The following is a 27,226-nucleotide window of genomic DNA, read 5'->3' on the forward strand; positions in this document are numbered from 1 at the left end:
TGGTGACAGAACAAGAGTCCATCTCAAAAAAAAAAGAGTTGGGGGCCAGGTGCGGTAGCTCACACCTGTAATCCCAGCCTTTGGGAGGCCGAGGCGGGTGGATCACGAGGTCAAGAGATCGAGACTGTCCTGGTCAACATGGTGAAACCCCGTCTCTACGAAAAATACAAAAAAAAATTAGCTGGGCATGGTGGTGCGTGCCTGTAATCCCAGCTACTCAGGAGGCTGAGGCAGGAGAATTGCTTGAACCCAGGAGGCGGAGGTTGCGGTGAGCCGAGATCGCGCCATTGCACTCCAGCCTGGGTAACAAGAGCGAAACTCCGTCTCAAAAAAAAAAAAAAAGGGGATCAAGACCATCCTGGTCAACATAGTGAAACCCCGTCTCTACTAAAAATACAAAAAAATTAGCTGGGCATCGTGGCACTTGCCTGTAATCTCAGCTACTCAGGAGGCTGAGGCAGGAGAATTGCCTGAACCCAGGAGGTGGAGGTTGCGGTGAGCCGAGATCGCGCCATTGCACTCCAGCCTGGGTAACAAGAGCGAAACTCTGTCTCAAAAACAAAAAAAGAGTTTACCTGGTGAAGCAGTTGGGGAGGAGTGGTACAGTTGTGGGTAGCAGCCCTGGAGTGAGCAGAGACAGAGGTGAGAAACAGTATGGGCCATGTAGGGGGTCGGCCAAGTAATCAAGCTGGAGCAAAAAGAGGGTTCTGGCCACAGGGGTCTTAATCTTATAATGGTTGGGAGATGTTCATCGTCGAAGTGCTTTAAATCAGGAGAGTGGTATGATCAGACTTATATTTTGTGTTTTTGGATAATTATTCTGCCAGCAAGGTTGAGAATAGATTGAGGAAAGCATGAAGGGTGGCCAAGAGACCATTCACGTCTTAATGAAAGATCTAAGCCCATATCACCTTCCCTTACCCTTCCCTACTTTAAAAGTTTGATATAGGATATCTTGGCACAAAGCCAGTGGGCAGATGAACAGGAATGATGAGAAACAGAATCAGAAGTGACACCCTTCAGGGTTAATTTTGTTTTTTGTTTGTTTGTTTGTTTGTTTGTTTTGTTTTTTTGAGACGGAGTTTCGCCCTTGTTACCCAGGCTGGAGTGCAATGGCGCGATCTCGGCTCACCGCAACCTCCGCCTCCTGGGGTCAGGCAATTCTCCTGCCTCAGCCTCCTGAGTAGCTGGGATTACAGGCACATGCCACCATGCCCAGCTAATTTTTTGCACTTTTAGTAGAGACGGGGTTTCACCATGTTGACCAGGATGGTCTCGATCTCTCGACCTCGTGATCCACCCGCCTCGGCCTCCCAAAGTGCTGGGATTACAGGCTTGAGCCACCGCGCCCGGCTCAGGGTTAATTTTGATATGACAGCTACTGAAGCATAGCAGAGTCTATAGGCCTTTGAAAATTATATGCATGCAGCCAGGCAGGTGGATCACAAGGTCAGGAGATGAAGATGGTAAAACCCCGTCTCTACTAAAAATACAAAAATTAGCTGGTCTTGGTGGTGGGCGCCTGTAATCCCATCTACTTGGGAGGCTGAGGCAGGAGAATCACTTGAACCCGGGAGGTAGAGGTTGCAGTGAGCCAAGATTGCACCACTGGACTCTAGCCTGTCTTGTCCTGGACAACAGGGCAAGACTCCGTCTCAGAAATTAAAAAAAAAAAAAAAAAAGAAAGAAAAAAGAAAATTACATGCATGTATTTCAGTAGCTTGGATGTGGCCTTTTGCAGAATTAGATTGGAGAGAATGAACAAAGAATTACAGGTGACATTTACCTGTGGTTCTCCAGGGCTTCGAGACCTGTCCCAGCAGGCCACTATTTTTCCAGTTTCCTGCTTCCTGGTAAACATCCTCCTGAGAATTTCACTAAGGAAACAGGGAGGAAGGGAAGCAATGAGCTGTCATGGCTTGGTGGGCATCTGACTTGTTGCTTAGGGATCTGGGGAAACAGGGAGCTAAAAAAATTTGCCAAGTCAAGTGCTGTTTTATGTAGAAATGGTAAAACAGTTTAGCTTTAAGACCTGAGACTAAGGAGACTCCCTGTATAGTAAAAATACTCGTCATTTTTTTTTTTTACTTATTTCCCCAATTCTTTGAAGAAAACTTTCCTGCAAACCATTCCAAGTAAATGACTTAGCCAAGAACCCAAAGGTAGTAATTTCTTAAGCATAAGTATAGTCTGTTTTTGTTTTGTTGTGTTTGTTTTTGTTTTGTTTTTTGTTTTTGAGACAGAGTTTCGCTGGAGTGCAATGGTGCAATCTTGGCTCACTGCAACCTCCGCCTCCCAAGTTTAAAGGATTCTCCTGCCTCAGCCTCCCAAGTGCCTGGGATTACAGGCGCCGCCACCACACCAAGCTAATGTTTGTATTTTTAGTAGAGATGGAGTTTCAACATGTTAGCCAGGCTGTCTCAAACTTCCAACCTTAGGCGATCCACTGTGTGCACAACCCCTACATTTATAAAGATACAGAGAGTTGGAAGAGATGTAACCATTTTCCTAGTCCTTCTAATAAAAGAAGTAGGTGCCGGGCACGGTGGCTTATACCTGTAATCCCAGCACTTTGGGAGGCCAAGGCAGGCATATCACAAGGTCAAGAGATTAAGACCATCTGGCCAACATGGTGAAATCCCATCTCTACTAAAAATACAAAAAATTAGCTGGGCATGGTGGCACGTGCCTGTAATCCCAACTACTCAGGAGGCTGAGGCAGGAGAATTGCCTGAACCCAGGAGGTGGAGGTTGTGGTGAGCCGAGAGCATGATTCCATCTCAAAAAACTAAAATATAAGAGAACTGCTGAAATGGGCAAAGCATGGGAAGTGCCAAAAGCAAGAGGTTCCAGATACAGGAATAATGTGAACTCATGGGAAAGCTGTTTGTTTATCTATTGTTGCATAACAAACTACACCAAAACTCAGTGGCCTTAATACAGAAACTTGTTAATTATCTCTCACAGTTCTGAGTTCTGAGGGTTGTCTGGGCTCTGCTGGATGGTTTTTCTGTTTCACATGATGTTGGCTGGGACTGCAGTCATTTGGAGGTTTGACTGAACTGGTATATCCAAGATAACTCACTCACATAGCAGTAGTTGCTGCTGCCTTTTGGCTTGGAGTTCAGCTGAAGCTGTTTTTTGGAGTCGAGTTCGAGTCTCACTCTGTTGCCCAGGCTAGAGTGCAGGGGTGCAATCTTGAACTGAAGTCTCCCCGCCAGGTTCAAGCAGTTCTCCTGCCTCAGCCTCCCAAACAGCGGGAATTACAGGCATGCACCACCACACCTGGCTAATTTTTATATTTTTAGTAGAGATGGGGTTTTGCCATGTTGGCCAGGCTGGTCTTGAACTCCTAACCTCAAGTGATCCATTGGCCTCAGTGTCCCAAAGTCCTAGGATTCCAGGCATGAGCCACCGCACTTGTCCCAAAGCTGTTGATTGGAATATCTTGTCTTCTCCATGTCCTCTCTCATAGCATGACAGCAGGGCTCTGAGGTGGAACTTTCCAAGCATATTTTTTAAAAAGGAGAATCTGCAGATCTCTTAAGCCCTGGCTTTGAAAGTTGCAACATTGTCACCTCTGCTGCATTCTGTGGTCAAAGCAAGTCATAAGACAAGTGCAATTTTAAGAGGAGGGAAAGGGACTACCTGTGGATGGGAGGCAGAGCAAATAATTTGCAGCTGTCTTTAATCCATCACCGCTAATGGAGGCAGGCATGAAAGGATGAAGAGAGTTTTGACAGGCATAGCTTTCTAAAGGAAGGATATTCTAGAGAAAGAAATAGGAAATCTTCCATTTGATTAGTAGGAAGAGTACCTGAAGGGAGCCTGGAAAGATGGAATGGGACCACGTGACAGGGCTTTTGAACAGCAATTAGAAAAGCTTAGATCTACACTAACAGGCTTTTAAAAAACAGTGTAGAAGACTTCTCAGTGATTTTATTATGCCTTTCCCTATAAACCCAGTGTTAATAGCTCTGGATTTGGCTTTTCTCTCTAAGTTGTGAGAAGGGATGCTCACTCCTTACATTATTATGAGTGAATCTAAGCATTTTGAAGGACAGAACCCTAGCAGTGCTGCAGGACTGGCCACAATAGGAGTTTGGGAACATGCAGACCTAGCTAGGCTTTTTCTTCTGCCTCAAAGGGCTAGTTACTTAGTCTTGCCCTTGTCTGTTCCCCACAGTAACCCTCCACTGAGTGAAGAGATGTTGCCTCCCGGAGAGTGGATGTGTCACCGGTGCACTGTTCGCCGAAAGGTAATCATGCTGCTTTCTGAAGACTCTGTCCAGAAAGCCTGATCCAGAGCACTGATATGCTAGAGCTAAGACGGCCTGGCCCTGAAGGCATTCTTGTCCCTTCTTCTTGTCTCTTCCAGCCCTGGAATCACCCTACTCTTCCATGGTGACTGTTTGGAATCCAGTAGGGCCTAAAAATCCAAACATGGGCTACCGAAATGGGCAGAAGAGGTGTGTTAATTTACTGAGCCATGTTTAGTCACTAGTGACAGGAGTAGTCTTAACTTCTTCTTGACCTCCTAATAAGTTGCCTGAATGTGGCAGCCTTATCCATGGCTAAGAAAATGAAGGCTGCTTCTCCAGCTTGATGGAAAAAGGAGTTTTCTCTCACCCTAAGACAAATAAAGTCACTGGTATCCAGAGAGACTTGGCATACTGATGGAGAGGATTTTTAACCCATTTGTACCCCAAGTTCCTAATCTCTCTTTAGCTTCCCTTCCTTCAGCTTTGATAATTCAGTACTGGCTTCAAGAACATCGTTTATTGTTTTCTGCTTTCAAAACTCTTGTGGGTAACAAGAGCCTAAATTCTCCCTTATTGAAAAAGGAAGTAGGTGTGCTGGCACTCAGATTATGATTGACCCAACCCTCAAATTGTAGGCTGTGGATTAGAATTTGTCTGTGCATTGTAATCCACCTCCCTGTGCTCCCCCCACACTAATTATACAACAAGCAACTTTCCTACATTGTGACCTCACCTCTATTTGCCTGGTCCCCAAATATGATGTCATAATGAATGACTTCCTTGGTTGCAGAAACAGGATGAGATGATTCAGATTGTGGTTTGCATGTAACAGTTTCAGCCTTTAAGAAAGAAGGTAAACAAGCAGACATTATTTTTCAAATACATGCATAGTGTTCATATTAAAAAGCGAGCTAAAGCCAAGGCAGCCACCTAACCACAGCTATAGTAAAATGTCTCCATAAACCAGGCTATCTTCCAGCCTCTCCACCTTCCAAGATCCTTTCCTGTGTGTCCCTAATTAGGTCAGAGCAGGGCCAGTTAGAGGCACCTGCCAGCTAAGAGCCCTCTCAGAAACTTGCCATTCAAAAAAGCTGGACCTGAGAAGGTTGTGGGAGATGAAGGAAAAGAGGTAAAGAGGGTGGGAAAAAGGAAATAACATGATGTTAGTGCCCATTATGTGCCAGGTGTTTGAATTATGTTATCCCATTACCTATCCATACAACCATAGATGGATACCGAATCCTGTCAGTAGAGTTCCATTTCAGAAAGGAAGAAGTGGAGGCTCAAATATGTAGATTAACTTTCCTAAAAACTCAAGGAATTGACAGACCCAATATTTGAAACAAAATTTCTCATTCTAAACCTCTATTACCTCTTCATCGGTTTTCTAGAAGCAGAGCTGTTTGTTGGGGATTATAGTATGCCCTTTTCTAACACAGGGCACTTTTCCTGAGATGTCTCTCTGACCTTTCACACAGACTTCTTTGCCTACCAGTGCCAAATCTGCCTTTCCACCATCACCAGCACTACTCTCCTTTGGCCTCCTGTATTTACACTGAAGTGAATTGCAATCATACATCCTCTAGGCTTCATCAGCCCGTGACATTCAGGTCCAATCGTGATTCGTAGTGGAAGAGCTAGGTCCTACTCCAACTCCAAATTATCCCTTTCTTATATACGACCCTTTTTATGTCCCTCCACCATATCCCTGAGAGGAGGAGAAGAATGATTTTTCTGTCTCATTTTACAGATGAAGAAATTCCTGCCCACCGGCCTGAGTCACCACAAGGTCAGAGGGGATCAGTGGCAGAAGTAGGATAAGATCACAGATCCTCCTACCTTAGATCAGTATTAAACCTATATTTGACTAAACTATTTGGAGTCCTGGAGGAAAATGTACTATCAGACATCTAGTTCCACTGAGTACACTTAATCTTTTTCCATTTCCCCACCTTCTAAGAAGTGTCATTTATTTTTAGCAAAGTTTTTAAAACCATTCAGGAGGTCAGGAGGCTCTAAGGCAAACTATAATGATCTCATTGATTTTCACTATTAGTCTCACTAAATTTATTCTCACTGTGTTTCCTTTTTAGCCTTTTACCCTGTACTTTATAGATGTTGTCTGTCATATCATAATTATTCCTAACTTTCCACACTTTTTGGTGATTCTCTGATGCAATAGTTTTGTCAGCTCCAGTTCAGTTATAGTTGTGTCAGCTTTAACAGTCGGCGTTCCAAGTCACCAGATAGATGAGTGTGATATGCGAAGGACTTTTACAATTTTGATTAGTGATCTACCAGGACTTTGTAGCACCCATCTCTTTGTTTCATGGTATTTTTCTTGATGGGCCCACCTGTTCATTTGCACAGAAACGAGAGCAGAAAAAGGAGCTGGGTCATGTCAATGGACTGGTGGACAAATCTGGCAAACGGACTACATCCCCCATCAGTGACACTGACTTGTTGGACAGATCGGCCAGCAAAACTGAACTAAAGGCCATTGCCCATGCCCGGATCCTGGAAAGGAGAGCCAGCAGGCCTGGCACGCCCACATCCAACGCCAGCACAGAGACCCCCACCTCTGAGCAGAATGATGTCGACGAAGACATCATTGACGTGGATGAGGAACCAGTAGCAGCGGAGCCAGACTATGTGCAGCCCCAGCTGAGGCGGCCCTTTGAGCTGCTGATTGCTGCCGCCATGGAGCGGAACCCCACCCAATTTCAGTTGCCCAATGAACTGACTTGTACCACTGCACTACCAGGTCAGCCAAACCATCATCATATCCCTCCCCCACCCCAGCTTCCCCAAAGGACCAGCACAAGAGCAGTGCTGCCTGTGGAGTCACTGTTCATGTAGCTACTATCTCGGTTCCTGTTCCTGGATCTGCTTGAGATCTTTGAAGGTCTTAGCCATTGCAGAGTTTACGTGGTTTTTCTTTTTTTCAAGACAGAGTCCCGCTCTGTCACATAGGCTGGAGTGCAATGGCATAATCTCAGCTCACTGCAACCTCCACCTCCCATGTTCAAGAGATTCTCCTGCCTGAGCCTCCCAAATAGCTGGGACTACAGGCAGGAGCCACTGCACCCAGCTAATTTTTGTATTTTTTTTAGTAGAGATGGGGTTTCACCATGTTTGGCCAGGCTAGTCTCAAACTCCTGACCTCGTGATCCGCCTGCCTCAGCCTCCCAAAGTGCTGGGATTACAGGAGTGAGTCACTATGCCCCGCCACCTGGTTTTTCATTTTCTCAGTCTCTGAACTACATTCCTACACCTCCCCAGAATTACCTTTTTCCTTTTTTAAAATTTTTATTTTTTTATTTTTTATTTTATTTTATTTTATTTATTTTTGAGAAAAAGTCTCACTTTGTCAGCCAGGCTGGAGTACAGTGGTGCAATCTCGGCTCACTGCAACCGCTGCCTCCCAGGTTCAAGCAATTCTCATGCCTCAGCCTTCCAAGTAGCTGGGACTACAGGCACACGCCACCACACCTGGCTAATTTTTGTATTTTAGTAGAGACAGGATTTCACCATGTTGGCCAGGCTGGTCTTGAACTCCTGACCTCAGGTGATCCGCCCACCTCAGCCTCCCAAAGTGCTGGGATTACAGGCATGAGCCACCAGTACCCAGCCCCAGAATTATCTTTAAAAAAAAAAAAAAAAAGTATAATACATTCACATGGTTCAAAAATCAAAAAATATTAAGGGCTGCAATGAAAATTTCCCTCCCATCCCTGTCTGCCATTGCTACTTTCCACATTCCTGCTCTTCACAGATAACCATTGGTTGATTCTTGTTTATTCTTCTCAAATTTCTTTGTGCATATAAAAGCAAATACAAATATATGCTGATTAATTTCCCCTTAAATAACATACTAGGTAAACCATTCTACGCCTTGCTTTTTTTTTTTTTTTTTTTTGAGACAGAGTTTCACTCTTGTTACCCAGGCTGGAGGGCAATGGCACGATCTCGGCTTATCCCAACCTCCGCCTCCTGGGTTGAGGCAATTCTCCTGCCTCAGCCTCGTGAGTAGCTGGGATTACAGGCACGTGCCACCATGCCCAGCTAATTTTTGTATTTTTAGTAGAGACGGGGTTTCACCATGTTGACCAGGATGGTCTCGATCTCTTGACCTCGTGATCCACCCGCCTTGGCCTCCCAAAGCGCTGGGATTACAGGCTTGAGCCACCGCGCCCGGCTTGCCTTTTTTTTTTTTAACTTTAAAATATGTTCTAGAAGTCTTTTCATATTAATAAAGATTTTTTTTTTTTTTTTTTTTTTTTCCCCTGAGACACAGCCTTGCTCTGTCACCTAGGCTGGAATGCAGTTGCACGATCTCAGCTCATTGCAGCCTTCACCTCTGGGGTTTAAGCAGTTCTCCTGCCTCAGCCTCCCGGGTAGCTGGGATTATAGGCGCCTGCCACCACACCTGGCTATTTTTAGTAGAAACAGAGTTTCACCATGTTGGCCAGGCTGGTCTCAAACTCCTGCCCTCATGATCCACCCGCCTCGGCTTCCCAAGTACTGGGATTACAAGCGTGAACCACTTCACCCAGCTGCCTCCTCACTCTTTTTAATCGTTGCATAGTAGTTATTAATGGACGTTTAGGTTCCAAATCTTTTATTACTACTGGTAGTGCTTCAGTGAATAACTTTGTAAATACATCGTTGTACACATATATAGATGTGTGACTGTATCTGTAGGACAATAGCTGGGTCAAAACTATGCATTTATAGTTTTGATAGATACTGCCAAATTGCCCTCCATTCTTTTTTCCTTTTATTAAGTCCTGGCTTCTTGATATCTTAAAGCTTCTAAGTCTTACTTTTTCTTCTCAGAGAAAGTGAAATTGGTAAGCTTAAAAAGGATGCATATGGAGTCAAAGCTACACTGATTTTTTTTTTTTTTTTTTTTTTAAAGACAGAATCTTGCTCTGTCACCAGGCTGGAGTGCAGTGGCGCAATCTTGGCTCACTGCAACCTCCACCTTCTGGGTTCAAGCAATTCTTCTGCCTCAGCCTCCTGAATAGCTGGGACCACAGGCTCGTGCCACCACACCCGGCTAATTTTTTTGTATTTTTAGTAGAGATGGGGTTTCACCATGTTGGCCAGGATGGTCTCGATCTCTTGACCTCGTGATCTGCCTACCTTGGCCTCCCAAAGTGCAGGGATTACAGGCATGAGCCACCGCATCTGGCCAGCTTCTCTGTTCTTTATAAAAATGTGGGCCAGGTGTGATGGCTCACACCTATAATTCTTGCTCTTTGAGAGATCAAGACAGGAGGATCATTTGAGGCCAGGAATTGGAGACCAGTCTGGGTAACATAATGAGACCCCATCTCTCAAAAAAATAAAAAAGTTAGCCGAGATTGGTGCCGCACATCTGTAGTCCTGGCTAATCTGGAGGCTGAGGCTGGAAGGTTGCTTGAGCCCAGTGGTTGAAGGCTGCAGGCCAACTCCACAGAATAGTCCTTGTTGACTATGTGACTTGGACATTTATATTTCTTAGGTTGCCAGTATCTAACCTAGCGTTTCTGACCATTTTATGTTTGCAAAACAGTTAGATTTGTTTCTGCCATAGAGCAGGTAACTTCTGGTTCTGACTTATGTATCAGTCTCTTTTTTTTTTTCTGCCTTCTCATTCCTTTTTCTAGCTTAAAATCAACCCCAGGGGCCTCAGAGAGCAATCCATGTCTAGGTCATGGCACATGCATAAGATCTGTTTCTGTCACTTAATGTTGTTTCCATATTGCAGGCTAGGAACTCTGAAGCGAGGGATAGTTCAGCATCATCACTTTCTTTTCTAGGTTCTAGCAAAAGGAGGAGAAAGGAGGAAACCACAGGGAAAAATGTTAAGAAGACACAGCATGAATTAGATCACAATGGTCTTGTTCCCTTACCGGTCAAAGTCTGCTTCACGTGTAACAGGTATTTTCTTTCATACTAAGGGGCTTTTTCTCATATTTAGCAAGTGATACTCTTTCTCTCATCACCTCTTCCAGACCATATATGTTAAATATGAACAACCCATATTCTGATAGTATGAGTACACGGACACTCACTGAATAATGGACTGACGAGAGTCTGAATGAGTATGTGTTAACAACATTTTCTGAAGAATCACAGCACAGGAGTACTGTGAACTGTGTTTAGGCTGAGCACAATGGCTCATACCTATAATCCCAGCACTTTGGGAAGCTAAGGCAGGCAAATTGCTTGAACATCGGAGTTTGAGACCAGCCTGGGCAACACAGTGAATCTGTGTATCTATTTAAGAAAAAAAAAAATTGGCCGGGCGCGGTGGCTCAAGCTTGTAATCCCAGCACTTTGGGAGGCCGAGGCGGGTGGATCACGAGGTCGAGAGATCGAGACCATCCTGGTCAACATGGTGAAACCCCTTCTCTACTATCAATACAAAAAATTAGCTGGGCATGGTGGCACGTGCCTGTAATCCCAGCTACTCAGGAGGCTGAGGCAGGAGAATTGCCTGAACCCAGGAGGCAGAGGTTGCGGTGAGCCGAGATCGCGCCATTGCACTCCAGCCTGGGTAACAAGAGCGAAACTCCGTCTCAAAAAAAAGGAAAAAAAAATTACATTAAAGGAGAAGAAATTTAAAATTTTTTTATATTAAAGGAGAAGAAATTTAAAAAATTTTTTTTAATGATCCAGGTGTGGTGATACGCACCTGTAGTCCCAGCTACTCAGGAAGTTTAAGCAGATTAGCCCTGGAGGCTAGACCGTGATCACACCATTGCACTCCAGCCTGGTCAACAGAGCGAAACCTTGTATTTTAAATAAATAAAAAATAAATAAATAAATACTGTGTTTATAGACACTAGAACGAGAAGAGTTGGACTTAAACTAAATATTAACTTGAATCACTAAAGATAAGTTTAAGGCCGGGCACGGTGGCTCAAACCTGTAATCCCAGCACTTTGGGAGGCCGAGGTGGGTGGATCACGAGGTCAAGAGATCGAGACCATCCTGGTCAACATGGTGAAACCCCGCCTCTACTAAAAATAAAAAAATTTAGCTGGGCATGGTGGCACGTGCCTGTAATCCCAGCTACTCAGGAGGCTGAGGCAGGAGAATTGCCTGAACCCAGGAGGCAGAGGTTGCGGTGAGCCAAGATTGTGCCATTGCACTCCAGCCCGGGTAACAAGAGCGAAACTCCGTCTCAAAAAAAAAAAAAAGATAAGTTTAAAAGTAGTATAAGTATTCATGATAATGTATGTTGGACTGGATGACTTTCAAAAGCCCCTAGGCTGCCCCAGTTGCAGTCTCTGAGACACAGGTTTCCTTCAAATAGGATCTCTTTGACAAAAACCAGCTGCTGCAGTTACTGAAGGTGGACTTGTTGGCTTGGGTGTGTTAGAGAACTGTATTATGGTCAGAGCAGGGTAGCAAGAGAAAATAACTATCAAAAAGAAATGTTCCACAGCAAAAGCTATGGGGAAAGGGAACTAGACAGTAGAATGGCAGAACTCTGAGCCAGGACAAACTGTGGCTTCAGTACATCTCAGGGACCATCGGGGTATTGTAGTTACAAATTGCACTTGTAATTTCCTTAGTCCCCCTCCCTTGAACCCTGCTTATATGAATACATTACAAGATCGTTTTTCCAGCACACCTCTAATTGTCAGTTCTGCTGAGTGCTTCATGCAGAAGAGAAATATTTTCTTGCTATAGTTAAGACTCCAGAAAGGTTGCTAGTGATTTTTTTTTAATGAGGTAGTCTCTCTCTCTTTTAAGAAGTAGGAAGATCAGAGCAGAGTTCACTGTTTTCCCCCAGTGAATACTGAGCATTGATCATCCCTGCTTTGACAGCCACTTTAGCTGTACTCCAAATAAACATTCACTTTCCCATAAGACACATTCTTCTTAGAAGAGAGGATAATTGAGAGCCCCCAAATCCATCCATTCTTCTAATCATAAATGTAACTGAATCACTGGAGGAAGATGTGGGAGACTATTGTTAGGATTAAGGAGGGGAGGCTATTCCACAGGTCAGTGTTAGTTTGAATTTTTCTGTCTTGCCACAGAAATGCCCTACATCTCTTTTTTTGCAGGAGTTGCCGCGTGGCTCCTCTCATCCAGTGTGACTATTGCCCCCTCCTGTTTCACATGGACTGCCTCGAGCCGCCGCTCACTGCCATGCCCCTGGGCAGATGGATGTGTCCGAATCACATCGAACATGTGGTGGTAAGCACAGCAGTGTCCATTCAGTCCTCCATAGGCATAGCTGGAGCGTGGACTGATACAGTAGAAATCATATTAAGGTCAGCTTGGTGCTATAGTTCACCACATTGTCACAGGTTCTAGTTTCTGCAGGCCACTCTACTCAATTCTGATCATTTTGACATATTGCAGCTGTGCTTTTTCTCACACAGTTTTGTTTTGGCTACCCACACAGACGTAATTCAGTAGTGCTTGGCTGTGATTTCTCCTGTAGTGAATTAAGCAGTTGAGGTTACAGCCCTAAAAGGGAAGTATATTAGATCCAACCTTAAGGAAATAAATCACTGGCTGTCTAGAGTACATGTGTCCCAGGCACCAAATGAGGTTGAGTAAATACGCTGTTGAATGAATGATGGTGTGAAGATCCTATTGCTTTATCTTCCAAGAGTCTTGGGTGTCTTTTCCAGACTGAGGCTGGAACAGAGCCGTTACTTGCTATCTCCAAAATAAGTCTAGGACATCTCTTTATAGGCAGTTAGAACAGTCACCCACAAGATTGAATGGGAGCGGATTTGAGAAGAAGGAGCTCCCTCATAAGAGCAGCCTTCCAAATTAAAAAGTCTACTGCTTAAGACATTGTCTGTCAAATGGTGATAACCACGGAATGACCGTTGGCCTCATGGCAGTGTGCTGCTGACCCTGCTCTGAGAGGAACCTCTGTTAAAGACTTGTACACATGGGCTGGGCGCAGTGGCTCAAGCCTGTAATCCCAGCACTTTGGGAGGCCGAGGCGGGTGGATCACAAGGTCAAGAGATCGAGACCATCCTGGTCAACATGGTGAAACCCCGTCTCTACTAAAAAGACAAAAAAAATTATCTGGGCATGGTGGCGCGTGCCTGTAATCCCAGCTACTCAGGAGGCTGAGGCAGGAGAATTGCCTGAACCCAGGAGGCGGAGGTTGCGGTGAACCGAGATCGCGCCATTGCACTCCAGCCTGGGTAACGAGCGAAACTCCGCCTCAAAAAAAAAAATAAAAAATAAAAAGACTTGTACACATGGAAGAGAAGAGTTATTTTGTGTTCTTTTGACTCATGCCACTCAAAGATTTTTCTAGGAGGAAAATCTAGTCTTGTTTTGCTTCCTTGTTTCTCTCCTAGTCTTGCTTCCTGATGAACCAGAAAAAAAATTACTGTAAGCAGTTTACCCAAATATGAATCTTAAAGAGCAGCTTTCTAGCAGTTGAGAAATTCTTAATTGGTTAAATTTTTATTAGCCACTTAAAGATTTTCCCTAATTTATTAATTGGGAAGCTGCCACAACAGGTTCTTTCTTTTGAATTAAAATGTAGGGACCCAAATGTAGAAGAGGAAAAGTGGTGTAATTTCTGTATACCTTCTGTATATTATTGCAGAAACTTTTCTTTCTTTTCTCCCTTTGGCCTGTAAGAGCAATCCAGTTTTCCCTTCCAGTAGAGGAAGACTGATACAAGATGGGTTAACTTATGCTCCTTGGTACCATGGAGTAGGAATAGAGCAGAGCACACAGAATTCTGGTTCTGACCCAGTTGTCAGTCAGGTTCCTATGTAGGACACAGTCCTGCTTTTCCTGTGAGAGAGAGACCCCTTATGGGGAAGGGAGTCTGGGTCCCTTAAGGGCCAAAGCATATGCCTCCTCTGAAACCTGTGCTGCTATTAGAGGATTCTGAAAAAGGCTTGTCTGAGCTGGAACAGAAGACTGTCAGAGGCTGAATTTGGAAGGGCCTGTATTGGCTAATTTCTCCTGCCTTCCTTAAGGCTCTCTAGGGAGCAGGAACATACTGGCTCTCTTCTACTGGACTGGACAGGGCTGAGTAGGAAGTCTCATCAATGTTCTCTTACTCTCTGACAGGAGCGCCAACATCCTGGTCCCTAATTGACAGAACCCATGTGCCCGAGGGCTTCTTGTTTTTAAACACAGGGAATGGGGTTAACTGGGACAGGGAGTACCTTTTGAGGCTCACCACAGGGTTGTGTCTGCTTTGTCCCTAGCTGAACCAGAAGAATATGACGCTGAGCAATCGGTGCCAGGTGTTTGATCGTTTCCAGGACACCATCTCGCAGCATGTCGTCAAAGTGGACTTCCTGAACCGAATCCACAAGAAGCACCCTCCTAACCGTCGTGTGCTCCAGTCGGTCAAAAGAAGAAGCTTGAAGGTGAGTCACAATTAGGTGGTCTGACTCCCATCATGGGGTAGACAGGGAATCACTGTCCTAATTTTACAGGCAGGGAAACTGAAGCCCCAGAGTTACGTTTGTGGCGTCTAATAAGTAATGAGTGTGACCTTCATTTTAATACTTGGGGATGATGGTCAGGATTATGAGGGCTAAACCTCAAGTTAGCCTTTGAAGTCTACCAGTCTCCAGTTTTCTAAAGGATAAGCACTCTTCAGCCCATCCCACCAAACCCAGATGTGCTCTGTTGTTACTGCCACCCTCGCCTAACACTCATTCTGTCTGTTCCTGTTAGATGGCCTCTGTCAAAGAGATAAGGTAAAGGTAGGGGTGATTAAGCAGAAAGAGCCATGTGGAAGGTGAAGAGCTAATCCCACCTCAGGAGCTTAAATGGAAAATATCTAAAGGAAAGTTAAATCTATTTTTCCAGGCTGCTGTTAATATATCACCAATACTTCAAATTGTATTCCTTCCTTCCTGAATTTGGAAGGGACTGTATTGGCTAATTTCTCCTGCCTTTATAAATGTTAGGTATTATTACAGCTATGCTATAATACTGACATTGGCCAAAGTGTGTTTACAGAGATTGACAGAAATATTTACTTCCTTGAAATGTTAGGTATTATTATAACATTGCTGTAATAATACCTAACATTTATATGCACTTGACATTAGCCAAAGTGTGTTTACAGAGATTGACAGAAATATTTCCTTCCTTGAAAAGCATCTGGTGGTTGTCAGGATGTTTTTAAGCCATTCAATCCCCTCATTCAGTAAACCTAGAGGGCCGAACTCTATATACCATATATAAACTTGTTTTTCTCTTTTGAAATGATCCCACGGTCATTTCAAAATGAAATGTGCTAACAGAAACCAACAATTCTCAAGTATGGCCACTTGGTGGCAGTCACACTTTAAAATCAATCACACCAACCGGACAGTGGCTCAAGCCTATAATCCCAGCACTTTTGGGAGGCTGAGGCAGGTGGGTCACCTGAGATCAGGAGTTCGAGACCAGCCTGGCCAACATGGTGAAACCCCTGTCTCTACTAAAAATACAAAACATTAGCCAGGTGTTGTGGCAGGTGCCTGTAATCCCAGCTGCTCTGGAGACTGAGGCAGGAGAATTGCTTGAACCTAGGAAGTAGAGGTTGCAGTGAGCCAAGACTGTGCCATTGTACTCCAACCTGGACAAGAGTGAAACTCCATCTTAAAAAAAAAAAAAAAAAAAAAAATCATACCACTGCCATCACCTCTAGTGGGTATCAGCAGTAGCAAGATGCTAACTGTTGAAAATTGTATAATAAACTTAACTGGGCAAATATTTATACATCAGTGGAAACATAGGTTTTTCAAAACTAGATTCAAATATTTTGAGGATGGATATTAAAGGTGGTATGCCTCATCTCCGTGAAACAGATCTAAAAGTAAAGCAGACCGTGTAATTCACTGTGTAGATTTGGCAGAGAGCATGGCTGCTGAAGTGAACAGGGCAGGAGACCTTGATAAAAATCTTGTCATTATATGATGCCCATCTCCCCACCCTTTTTTTTCTAAGATGGAGTTTCGCTCTGTCGCCCAGGCTAGATTGCAGTGGCACGATCTTGGCTGACTGCAACCACAGCCTCCCAGGTTCAAGCAATTCTGCCTCAGCCTCCTGAATAGCTGGGATTACAGGCACACACCACCATGCCTGGCTAATTTTTGTATTTTTAGTGGAGACAGGATTTCGCCATGTTGGTCAGGCTGGGATCACAGGCATTAGCCACTGCGCCTGGCCTCCTTTTTTTAAGTGTTTCTCTAGTAAGGAAACTCAAAAGGTCATAAGTCAAGCATTTTGTACTTGGACAGCTTGAGAGTGAAATGAGTACTGTAGCACCATAGAACATTGGTGAAGAACCTCAGCTCTCTCCTGGAACAGTAGCCTTTACCCTTGATTATGGAAATTCAAGGGCTGAGAACTGTGTATCTTCATTGGGAATTTCTCTTCCACTTAGCCCTTTACTCTTCCCCAGTGGTAGCCTTAGATTAGCCCACTGTTCCATTCCTCCTTCTCCCATTCCTGAGTGATCTCAGAAAGCCCTTGGCACCAACTAAGGCCATCACCAGCCCATGGTGATGACTCTCAACTCCATATTCCATTCCTTTCTCCTCATATCCAGATTCATGTCTGCCTGCCCATCCCACAGATACCTCAAGATGAACCTGCCTAAGACCAAAAGTCTTCTGCCTCTCCACATCTACTCTTCTTCCTGTATCTCCTATTGCAGTGAATAACAATGATCTCTACTCAATCCCTCAAACTAAAATTCTGGGAACCATTTTCAGTTCTTCTTCCCTTGTCTTCCATAAAGACTTTGTCACCAAATCTGTTGGTTCTCTGGATGTTCTCCAAGTCCACAAAGTGCTATCACATCTCTAAGCCTTACATGCTTCTCCCTCTTCCTTATTTTTCCTTTATCTGCCTGGAAGATCCTTCTCAACTTCCAAGTGTCAACTCAAATACCGACTTCCTATAAAATCTTCCCCTAGGCCGGGCACAGTGGCTCACGCCTATAATCCCAGCACTCTGGGAGGCCGAGGCGGGTGGATCACGAGGTCAAGAGATCGAGACCATCCTGGTCAACATGGTGAAACCCCGTCTCTACTAAAAATACTAAAATTAGCTGGGCATGGTGGCATGCGCCTGTAGTCCCAGCTACTCGGGAGGCTGAGGCAGGAGAATTGCTTGAACCCAGGAGGCGGAGGTTGCGGTGAGCCGAGATCACACCATTGCACTCCAGCCTCGGTAACAAGAGCGAAACTCCATCTCAAAAAAAAAAAAAAAAAATCCCTAATACCAAATTCCTGTCCCCCAAACTAAAATAAGCACTCTTTTTTTTTTTTTTCTTTGAGACAGAGTCTCATTCTGTTACCCAGGCTAGAGTGCAGTGGCACAGTCTCGGCTCACTGCAACTTCTGCCTCCCGGGTTCAAGCAATTCTTCTGCCTTAGCCTCCCAAGTAGTTGGGATTACAGGTGCCCACCACCATGCCCAGCTAATTTTTAGTAGAGACAGATTTTGCCATGTTGGTCAGGCTGGTCTCAAACTCCTAACCTTAGGTGATCCGCCCACCTCGGCCTCCCAAAGTGCTGGGATTACAGGTGTGAGCCACTGCACCCAACTTTCTTTATGTTTTTAATAGCACCTTACACATATGTCTATTCTAGAACCCTTTACCGTATGTTGTAATATTTCTGTGTTTATCTCCCAACTAGACTGTGAGCTCCTTGAGGGCAAGTCTTAAGTTTTATTCATCTCTGGATATCTAGAACTTGGAAAAGTGCCCAGACACAAGAGGTGCTCAATAAATGTTGGTTGAATGTATGAATGACTCTTTGCTTGTGTGGCTCTTTCATTCTTCCATGGTGTGTGATTCAGAGTGTGTCTTCTGTCTTTGTTGCACAGAGATCTTTAGTTGTTTCATGAGTCGTGAATGAATGGATGAAGGAAACTAACATTGATTGAGTGCTTATTATGAGCCAGGCCTCATGCCAAGCATTTTTATCTCTCAGTGACTGCTCACCCACCTCCCAAACTTGACACTGAGCAATAAGAACCCAGAGTACCATTCTGAAACCCTGTCCAGTACCCATCTTACACCTTTCAGGCTGAAGCAGAAGACAGCACACGGTGGTTTCTATGTTCTGCAGGCCTTAGACCTTAATGAAGACAAGTGGAGACCCCATCTGCTATATTTCCATTTCTGAGCCTCCTTTTCCTCAGTGGACCCCAGAGTGGATGGTCCCTTGGGCACCAGTACCACAGACAGAACAGCATACCAGGGCAGAATCAACTGGAAATGTTGGAACTATCTCCATCTGCTTCCTCCTTCTATCTATCCTGAACAGGTTCCCGATGCTATAAAATCTCAGTACCAGTTTCCACCCCCTCTCATTGCACCCGCGGCCATTCGGGACGGGGAGCTGATCTGCAATGGGATCCCTGAGGAATCACAGATGCACCTTTTGAACTCTGAGCACTTAGCCACCCAAGCAGAGCAGCAAGAGGTGAGTGAAGGCAGGGCTGGGATTCCAAATTCAATCTCCCATGTCACCACAGCTGTTATCTAAAGTAGCCTCAGTCATTCTCATTCCTGTCCCCACCTACCCTCATCCTAACCCCTCAATAGTTGAGTATTCCAGAGGGAACTTCTGGCTCAAATCACAAAGGCAAGTAACAGACCTACAAAGTCAACCGCTCTGCTTCTCTGCATCATTCCCCCAGTGCACTGAAATCCATACCCTAGAAAGATATGAGTAGACCCATAGAGAGGTTAAGTGATAGTGCTGGATATTGGTCACAAGGTAAGCCTTAAAGGCAGAGCCAAAATGAGGATCTCAAGCTCTGTTGGCCAGAGGGGATGTTGCCTGCTGAGTGTACCCACAAGTCTTGCTTGGGAATGGAAATGGAATTCTATCAGGAATCAAGCACACCCTTTGTGAGCATTCGCAATGAGACCTCGGAAACTGCTTGTCAGCTCTGCTGCAGCCCTGGCCACTGTGGCGGGAAGGACCAGCGCCTCTCAGGCCTCTCACCCCCCTCTCCTCTCCTCTCCTTCCATTGCAGTGGCTCTGTAGTGTTGTTGCGCTCCAGTGCAGCATATTGAAACATTTATCTGCTAAGCAGATGCCTTCGCATTGGGACTCTGAACAGACAGAGAAGGCTGATATTAAGCCTGTTATTGTGACTGACAGCTCAATCACCACCACCCTGCAAACAGCTGACAAGACACCTACACCTTCCCACTACCCCTTGTCCTGCCCCTCAGGGATTAGCACCCAGAATTCCCTGAGCTGCTCTCCACCCCACCAGCCCTCAGCCCTAGAGGACATCGGCTGCAGTTCTTGTGCGGAAAAATCCAAGAAAGTTCCTTGTGGGACTGCCAACGGGCCAGTGAACACAGAGGTGAAAGCCAATGGCCCACACCTCTACAGCAGCCCTACTGATTCCACGGACCCCCGGCGACTTCCAGGCGCCAACACCCCCCTACCAGGCCTCTCATACCGGCAAAGCTGGCCTCGGCCCCTCACGCCACCAGCAGCTGTGGGCCTTCAGAACCACACCGTCGGCATCATTGTGAAGACAGAGAATGCCACTGGCCCCAGCTCTTGCCCCCAGAGGAGTTTGGTTCCTGTCCCAAGCCTGCCCCCTTCCATTCCCAGCTCTTGTGCCAGCATCGAGAACACCAGCACTTTGCAAAGAAAGACTGTCCAATCACAGATAGGACCTCCGTTGACAGATTCAAGGCCACTGGGCTCACCCCCAAATGCCACCCGGGTGCTCACTCCCCCCCAGGCAGCAGGAGATGGTATCTTGGCCACAGCAGCCAACCAACGATTCTGCTCACCAGCGCCATCGTCAGGTGAGTGCTGCTCAGCCTTGGGGTGATTTGGAATAATGTTATGCTCTTCCTGGCAAATAAGACCAGATTCCAAAAGCACTTATATCTCTGTGAATACTTCAGAGGGACTTTGGCCTCTGTATTGTTTGTCTTACTTCCATTTCCATAATAGAAGAGGAATCGCATGTTAACTTGTCCCATTTATAGATGGGACTGCTTAGGCTCTGAAAGCTTTAGTGATTTCCTTAAAATGACCTACTGAGTCAGTGACAGGATTGGAGCCACAGCTCAGGTCTCCTGACTCCATCCTGTACCTTCCAGGCCTAGGCTCCTACCTGTTTTGTTCTGTAACCTTAAGGCAGGGTGCTCTCTGGAATTACTGTGATTAACCTGAGGTTCTGGGTGATGGCTTCAGTATTGTCAGATCCACACAAAAGAGTGGATTCATGCCTGAGGTATAGTCTCAGGAACAGTTCATGTGAGGAACTCCCGTGTCAGGAAGCAGGGATAGGTAGCAGCACTGTCTTTCAGAGGAGCTATAGAGTGGGATGCCCACAGGGGTTGGTCTAACCCAGAAGCTTGCTCTCGGGCCACCGGCAAAAGGGTGGTCCTCTAGGTCTGCACTTGGCCTACTGTGGACCTCTCAGCTGTCCCCAGTCAGCACTCAGGACCTCAAGGTTGCTGACCCCGGCATCTGAACCAGGTTTCAGATGCTGCCGGAACCCCCTGTGGTCTCTCCCGTCTGAACTGAAGCCGGCCTCCTAGTCAGCTGGGAGTCTCGGTAACCAGGTGATTGCGATTTCTCTGCATGGGGGCCCCTGGTCCCAGGATGGCCCCACTCCCAAGCTGTTTTCCTATCTCTGTTTATCGCTTAATACCAGCATAAGTAGGTTTTCCACACTGTGAGTCATATTTCAGTTGGCAGGAATTACAAGGGCAGGCACCACTTACTTAAGAGCAGAGGCAGCAGGGAGGTAATCATGGCCCGAAGAATGAAGCTGCCCCACCACTTTCCCCAGAGCAGTGGATTTCAATGGTTCTCAGTGCTCTGGAGACTCCTGCGTGCCCGGGTGCTTTGTCGTTCCATCTGCCCTTCCTCACCACACGTTTTTAGCTCTAGGAGTTCCAGAACCTATGGGTTGAGAATCAAGAAGGGAACATCACCTTGGGTCCGAAATCCAGACCTGTCTCAGCAGTGGGGGATTGGACCGGTGGGTTTCCCTCAGGCGACGTAAGTAACAGTCTTCCTGCTCCGTCCCCAGATGGCAAGGTCAGCCCCGGCACGTTATCCATAGGAAGCGCTTTAACCGTACCCTCTTTCCCAGCCAACTCAACTGCCATGGTGGACCTCACCAACTCACTTCGAGCATTTATGGATGTCAATGGAGGTGAGTGAGTAGCAGCTGCTATTCCAACGGTTGCTATGTTGGAGGTGCTTTCCTAGATATCATTCAGCTCATTTCAGAAAGGGAGAGAAGGAACACCTGACCCCAAAGGCCTACGGGGAAATGGGAATGAGGAGTATCTTTTTGAATAAGGGAGTGGGGTGAAAAAGAAAGCTCCCTACAGCTCTGCCTTCTACATATGCTTATACTCATAGTCAAAGATGAAGGGAGGTCAGAGCCAAGCTGAACCAGTGAGAAAAGAACAAAATCACTTTAGGCAAATCACCTGGATTTGCAGAATAAAACTAGGATCCTCACTCCCAAAGGAGGGACTTCATCTGTGGGAAACCCCCAAAGTCCAGGAGAACAGGGACAGATCTTGATCTCTGTGAACAGAAGGTGGGTAGAAAATTCAGGTCTCGGTTCGTATCCGAGTCACGACACTAAAGGAAAAAAAAGAAAATTCAGGTCTCAATATCAGACATCCAGGCCCTCCCCCACAGACAGGCAAGTGGTTTATTCCACTCTGCCTTTCTAGAACCACTTTAATTAAAATCAGTCTACGCAACTACAGGAAGCAGCTGCACAGGCTGCACTGGGGTCCATCTCACTGCAAATGGCAAGTACGATGCCCAGCTGCAGATCCCTGTACACTCTACTCAGTCCTGTGTGAGTAACAATCACTTGGCTGGATTTTAGAAATGCTGACTATTTGCACTGTGACCCTGATTTGCTTCCACCTCAGCTGCTTTTTCATCTTTCTCTTTGGCTATTAGAAATCGAGATTAATATGCTGGACGAGAAGCTGATCAAGTTTCTGGCCTTGCAGAGAATACATCAGCTTTTTCCCTCCCGGGTCCAACCTTCACTGGGCAGTGTCGGGACACATCAGCTGGCTTCTGGAGGGCACCACACAGAAGGTGCGCATGTACACATCTGTCACCACATCATCAGATCTCCCCTCTACGTGTGCGAATGGTCACCTTGCCTCCATGGAGAATCTGAGCTTCCAGTGTCTCAAACCTCCTTGTGTGTTTTTCAAGGGTTTAATAAAGCACCATGGTTTTTTTCTCAAGAGAGCAGGAACAAGATGGCAACCACAGCTTTCTGATCAGACTTGGGGAAGTGTGCATATAAGTCCACTTCAAGACACAGCAAAGCAGCTACCAGTACCTTTGGGTATATGTAGTGTATTTTTTGCTCACTTGCTTTCAAATACTGGAATTAGAAGGGCTTCCCGACTGAGTGCAGTGGCTCACACCTGTAATCCCAGCACTTTGGGAGGCTGAAGCGGGAAGATCACTTGAGCCCAGGAGTTGGAGACCAGCCTGGGCAACACAGTGAGATCCTATCTCTACAAATAATTTAAAACATAGCCAGGCATGGTGGCATGTACCTATAGTCCCAGCTGCTTGGGAGGCTAAGGTGGGAGGGTTGCTTGAGCCTGGGAGGTCAAGGCTGCAATGAGCTATGATTGCACCACTGCACTCCAGCCTGGGCAACAGAGCAAGACCCTGTCTCAAAATCAATAAAATTTTTAAAAGAAGGGCTTCCCAAGAAGGAACTTTTCAAGTTCAAGGTGAGAAATAGAATAACAGTAGGCCAGCCTTCTGGAAATTTTCCCCAAGTGGTTAACTCTGTTTCAGATATATCTGAGTGTTGGCTGTTAAGAGCCTTGCTGCTTCAAAGTGTGGTTCCCAGACCAGCAGCAGCAGCCCCTGAGAGCTTGTTAGAAATGCAGCGCTCAATGCATTGGTTCTTTGCTTATTTTTAAAGAAAGCAAAGAAATGCAGAGCTAAGGCCCCTCCTCAGACCTATTGAATCAGAATCTGCATTTCAGCAAGATCTGTAGGCGATTCATATGCACATTAAAGTTTGAGAAACACTGGTCCATGCCTTGTTTTTCCATGTTCTCCCTATAGTACCACTTGGAATACCCCAGATAAGCCAACCAGGAGCCCAGGAACTTAGAGTACTGTCATGTCTGACTTCTGTGACCATCTTCAGAAATGGTCCTCTGTACCCCATGTTGGAAATGCTGTGGGTGGGGAGAGAAAGCCTTACCCTGAAGCAGCTCAGTGTTGGATGTGAGTTTGGAAAGATGAGTCATCCAGTGGGATTTTCTTCAGGCCATGAGCCAAAGGTCCAGATTTTGTTGGTGTATGTTTGGATCACAGGATCTGAGTTTCTGAATGATCCTATTCCTATGTTTGTCTTGTAGTGCAAAGAAAGGAGGTACAGGCCCGAGCTGTGTTCTACCCCCTCTTAGGGTTGGGAGGAGCTGTGAACATGTGCTATCGAACCCTCTACATCGGGACAGGTGAGCCAGCTAGGAAGCTGGGAGAGACACTGAATCTGTTCAGCCCTAAAGACTGACACCCTTACCCACAGAAGCTAGAAAGGGGTGAGGGAAGCCCTTTCCAGAGTTGACTGATTTAAACCAATGGATAACCAGACAAGAGAAACTAAGAATAGAGACAATCAGCCAGTCACGGTGTCTCACGCCCGTAATCCCAGCACTTTGGGAGGACAAGGTAGGAGGATCACTTGAGCCCAGGACTTCGAGACCAGCCTGGGCAACATGGTGAAACCCCATTTCAACCAAAAACAAATAGAAAAAATTAGCTGGGCACATGCCTGTAGTCCCAGCTACTCTGGAGGCTGAGGTGGGAAGGTCTGAGAGATTGAGGCAGTGATCCTGTATGTGCCACTGCACTCCAGCCTGGGCAACAAGAGTGAGACCCTGCCTCAAAAATAAAAGAGACAATAAGTTCCTTGTCTTCCCTTGCTCAGGTCCTTTTGCTTTGCCTTTGCCCAGTGTAGCATCAGCAGAGATGAAAGTCAGCTCAGACTACTGCCCTTGGAGGCATTTTAAACACTGCAAGGAAGAACCCAAGGAGAAGGCAGATGCTTTGTCCCTGGTCTTTGAGAGTGATAGGCTCACATATACCCAATCTTCAGTTAGCCCTGTATCTGTTTTTTGTTGTTGTTATTTTCCACAGAAGTCCTAGAGACAGCTCTGTATCTGGTACAGAAGGACAGACAGATTAGCCTTTACCCTAGAAACTTCCTTTTTTTTTTTTTAGGGTGATACGTTTTTCTAGGCCCTGCACCCCCATGTTGTATTCTCATAAAAATATCCCATCCTCTTCAGTAGCTCACTGTTCCCGTCTGGGTTAAGCAGCCACATGTTCTAAAGCAGATCAGCTGGCAGGGACAGCTGTTCTTTATCAGGGGCTTGGAAAAGACATCAGTTTTTGTTCAAAAATAAAAGGGGAGGGCCCTGATTTCACTCCTGAAGTCTCTACTAGTGCCACCCCAGAAGCTAACTCCCTCTCTCACCTCCCCCACACATGCACCTTACAATCTGTTCTCTGCCTTCCTTTTCCTCTACTCCTGCCACCTTGCAGGAGCTGACATGGATGTGTGCCTTACAAACTATGGTCACTGTAACTACGTGTCCGGGAAACATGCCTGCATATTCTACGATGAGGTGAGGGGTGGAGATGGGATGGGAGGGAGCTTTCCCAACCTGAGGCCTCTCCCAGGCACTAGGTTTTTGTTCAGTGCCCTGAGGGGAGGGAAGAGGGCTTGGGGGGTCCTCTCCTCTTCCCTCCCTGTCATTCTGAGATGAGGAGATTCTTGTGTGAAACAGCATCCTACCAAGGGTACCTGCTTTCCGGGAGCAGGGCTACCATTTTTCCTGAGGTTAGTCACAGGCACAACAGAGAGAGCCTACCCTAAAGCAGGGGAGGGGACCAGCGGAGAAGGAAGCCAAGCCCTGTGGGTGTGTCACTGTGAATTTCATTATCATCAGGGGCCAGTGCTGAGAGGGCAGAGTGAAGGAGCAGTGGGAGAGTAGGGAGTGTAAAATGCCAGAAGGAAGGCTTCCCTGAGGAGGTGTCTCCAGCCCTATTCCGAAAGGACAGGGACCATGACCGGGGAGATAAGTAAGGGCTCCCTAGGTAGAGTAGCACGGCCTTCTCTCTATGTCCTCTCTCCCCTTAGCCCCAGGCCCCACACAGCAGACCACACATCTTATCTCCCCTCCTCCTCCTCAGAATACCAAACATTATGAGCTGTTAAACTACAGTGAGCACGGGACAACGGTGGACAATGTGCTGTATTCATGTGACTTCTCCGAGAAGACCCCGCCAACCCCCCCAAGCAGTATTGTTGCCAAAGTGCAGAGTGTCATCAGTAAGTTGGAGCAGAGTCTGTGGCCACAAAGCTGAGGCCCCAGTCAGGGTGGTTCTGACTTGCTGCCCATGGTCTGTCTCTTGTCTTCCCAGTCCTATTGGCCACGCTCTCCTTCCTCATGGGCCCAGGGCAGGCCACAGAGAAATAAGTGCTGAGTACCCTCGTGTGTATACACCTGTGGGACCTTGAGACTCCACCAGCCCTTTCTGAGCATCCCGTACCCCTAGTCATGCAGCAGTTGGAATGGGGAGATGCAGGAGCCCAGCCTTGGCAAACAGCCCAGATGGGTTGGCTGCTCACCGTTCCTCTTCTGTGACCATCCCCCTTTTTCTCAGGGCGCCGCCGGCACCAGAAACAGGATGAAGAGCCAAGTGAGGAGGCAGCCATGATGAGTTCCCAGGCCCAGGGGCCGCAGCGGAGACCCTGCAATTGCAAAGCCAGCAGCTCGAGCTTGATTGGGGGCAGTGGGGCCGGCTGGGAGGGCACGGCCTTACTGCACCATGGCAGCTACATCAAGCTAGGCTGCCTGCAGTTTGTCTTCAGCATCACTGAGTTTGCGACCAAACAGCCCAAAGGGGATGCCAGCCTGCTGCAGGATGGGGTCTTGGCTGAGAAGCTCTCTCTCAAGCCCCACCAGGGCCCTGTGCTGCGCTCCAACTCCGTTCCCTAGGACTGGCGGCTGCCCCGCCACTGGCCTGTACACCCAAGACTCCTGCAATGCAAAAATGTACACAAACCAAGCCCGGGTGTTTTCTATACTCTACCAGAAACCCTTCAACTACAATCTTTGCATGAAATGAAGAAAACCTTTTGACTGTTTTTTAAAAATCCTTTTTCTTTTCTCAAGTTCTAGGGGGCATTTGCACATATATTTGTACTCAACATTTCGTGGGAAAGCGGCAGACCCGAGCTGAAGAACAGCGTGGGCAGGGAGGGAAAGACCCATGGTCTGGACACTTCCTCCAACACAAAGTCCTTCCCCACCCACCTCCTGCTCCCTCCCCCTCACCCGCCGTTGTAAAATAATCAGAAACTTGTTCTATTTTGTGGCAGTGACAATAGTTTTATATTAAAAGAAATACAGTTTTCATACAGCAAAATCTATACAATATCATTGTTTTATTTAATATAAAGATCGCTACCCACTTTCCTTCCATGGTTCCCACCCTCCAAGTTATTTTTCCCTTCTGCAGCGGTTGCACTACAGGTAGCTACTGTGTATTATGGACAAATGAGAAATGAATCCTTTTTCTGGCTGTCCATCTATTTTATTTCAAATAAGGAAAAGTGTATTTGGATTTTGTGTAAATACATCTAGTGATGACATTTTTTCAATGTTTTTAAAAACCGTGTACAGTACTACATGTGGTAGAGCGTTTTCTCAAATTGTCTATTGTAGCAAAAATGTTTTTGTCGTAAACCTGTTTTGTCTCCTTTTTTTGTTCTCTTGCCACTTCTCTCCTCTTCCTCCTGCCCCGATTCCCTCCTCTCCTCCCACCCCCACAACTAGTACCAATGTACATAGTAATTGTAATGTTTTAGACTTTACAGAAACTTTCCTGTATTCTGTATATAAAAAACAAAAATACTTCAAATTATGTTTTCTG

At 46.2% G+C, this 27,226-nt stretch overlaps 1 protein-coding gene across 1 annotated transcript in view; it reads left to right on the forward strand.

Annotated features, from left to right (window-relative positions):
• PHF12 (PHD finger protein 12) overlaps window positions 1-27,214 on the forward strand; it is a 49,416-nt gene extending 22,202 nt beyond the window's left edge. The window contains exons 3-15 of the mRNA XM_003931440.3: window positions 4,187-4,259; window positions 6,633-7,026; window positions 10,070-10,190; window positions 12,332-12,464; window positions 14,469-14,633; window positions 18,542-18,700; window positions 19,260-20,055; window positions 21,297-21,422; window positions 22,196-22,339; window positions 23,641-23,739; window positions 24,830-24,912; window positions 25,481-25,619; window positions 25,955-27,214. Coding sequence (XP_003931489.1) covers window positions 4,187-4,259; window positions 6,633-7,026; window positions 10,070-10,190; window positions 12,332-12,464; window positions 14,469-14,633; window positions 18,542-18,700; window positions 19,260-20,055; window positions 21,297-21,422; window positions 22,196-22,339; window positions 23,641-23,739; window positions 24,830-24,912; window positions 25,481-25,619; window positions 25,955-26,289 — 2,767 coding nt within the window. The 3' untranslated portion in view covers window positions 26,290-27,214. The remainder of the gene's footprint in view (window positions 1-4,186; window positions 4,260-6,632; window positions 7,027-10,069; window positions 10,191-12,331; window positions 12,465-14,468; window positions 14,634-18,541; window positions 18,701-19,259; window positions 20,056-21,296; window positions 21,423-22,195; window positions 22,340-23,640; window positions 23,740-24,829; window positions 24,913-25,480; window positions 25,620-25,954) is intronic.
• Window positions 27,215-27,226: the final 12 nt, after the last annotated feature.

The sequence above is a fragment of the Saimiri boliviensis genome, chromosome 17 (assembly GCF_048565385.1).
Source record: "Saimiri boliviensis isolate mSaiBol1 chromosome 17, mSaiBol1.pri, whole genome shotgun sequence".
Taxonomy (NCBI): Eukaryota; Metazoa; Chordata; class Mammalia; order Primates; family Cebidae; genus Saimiri; species Saimiri boliviensis.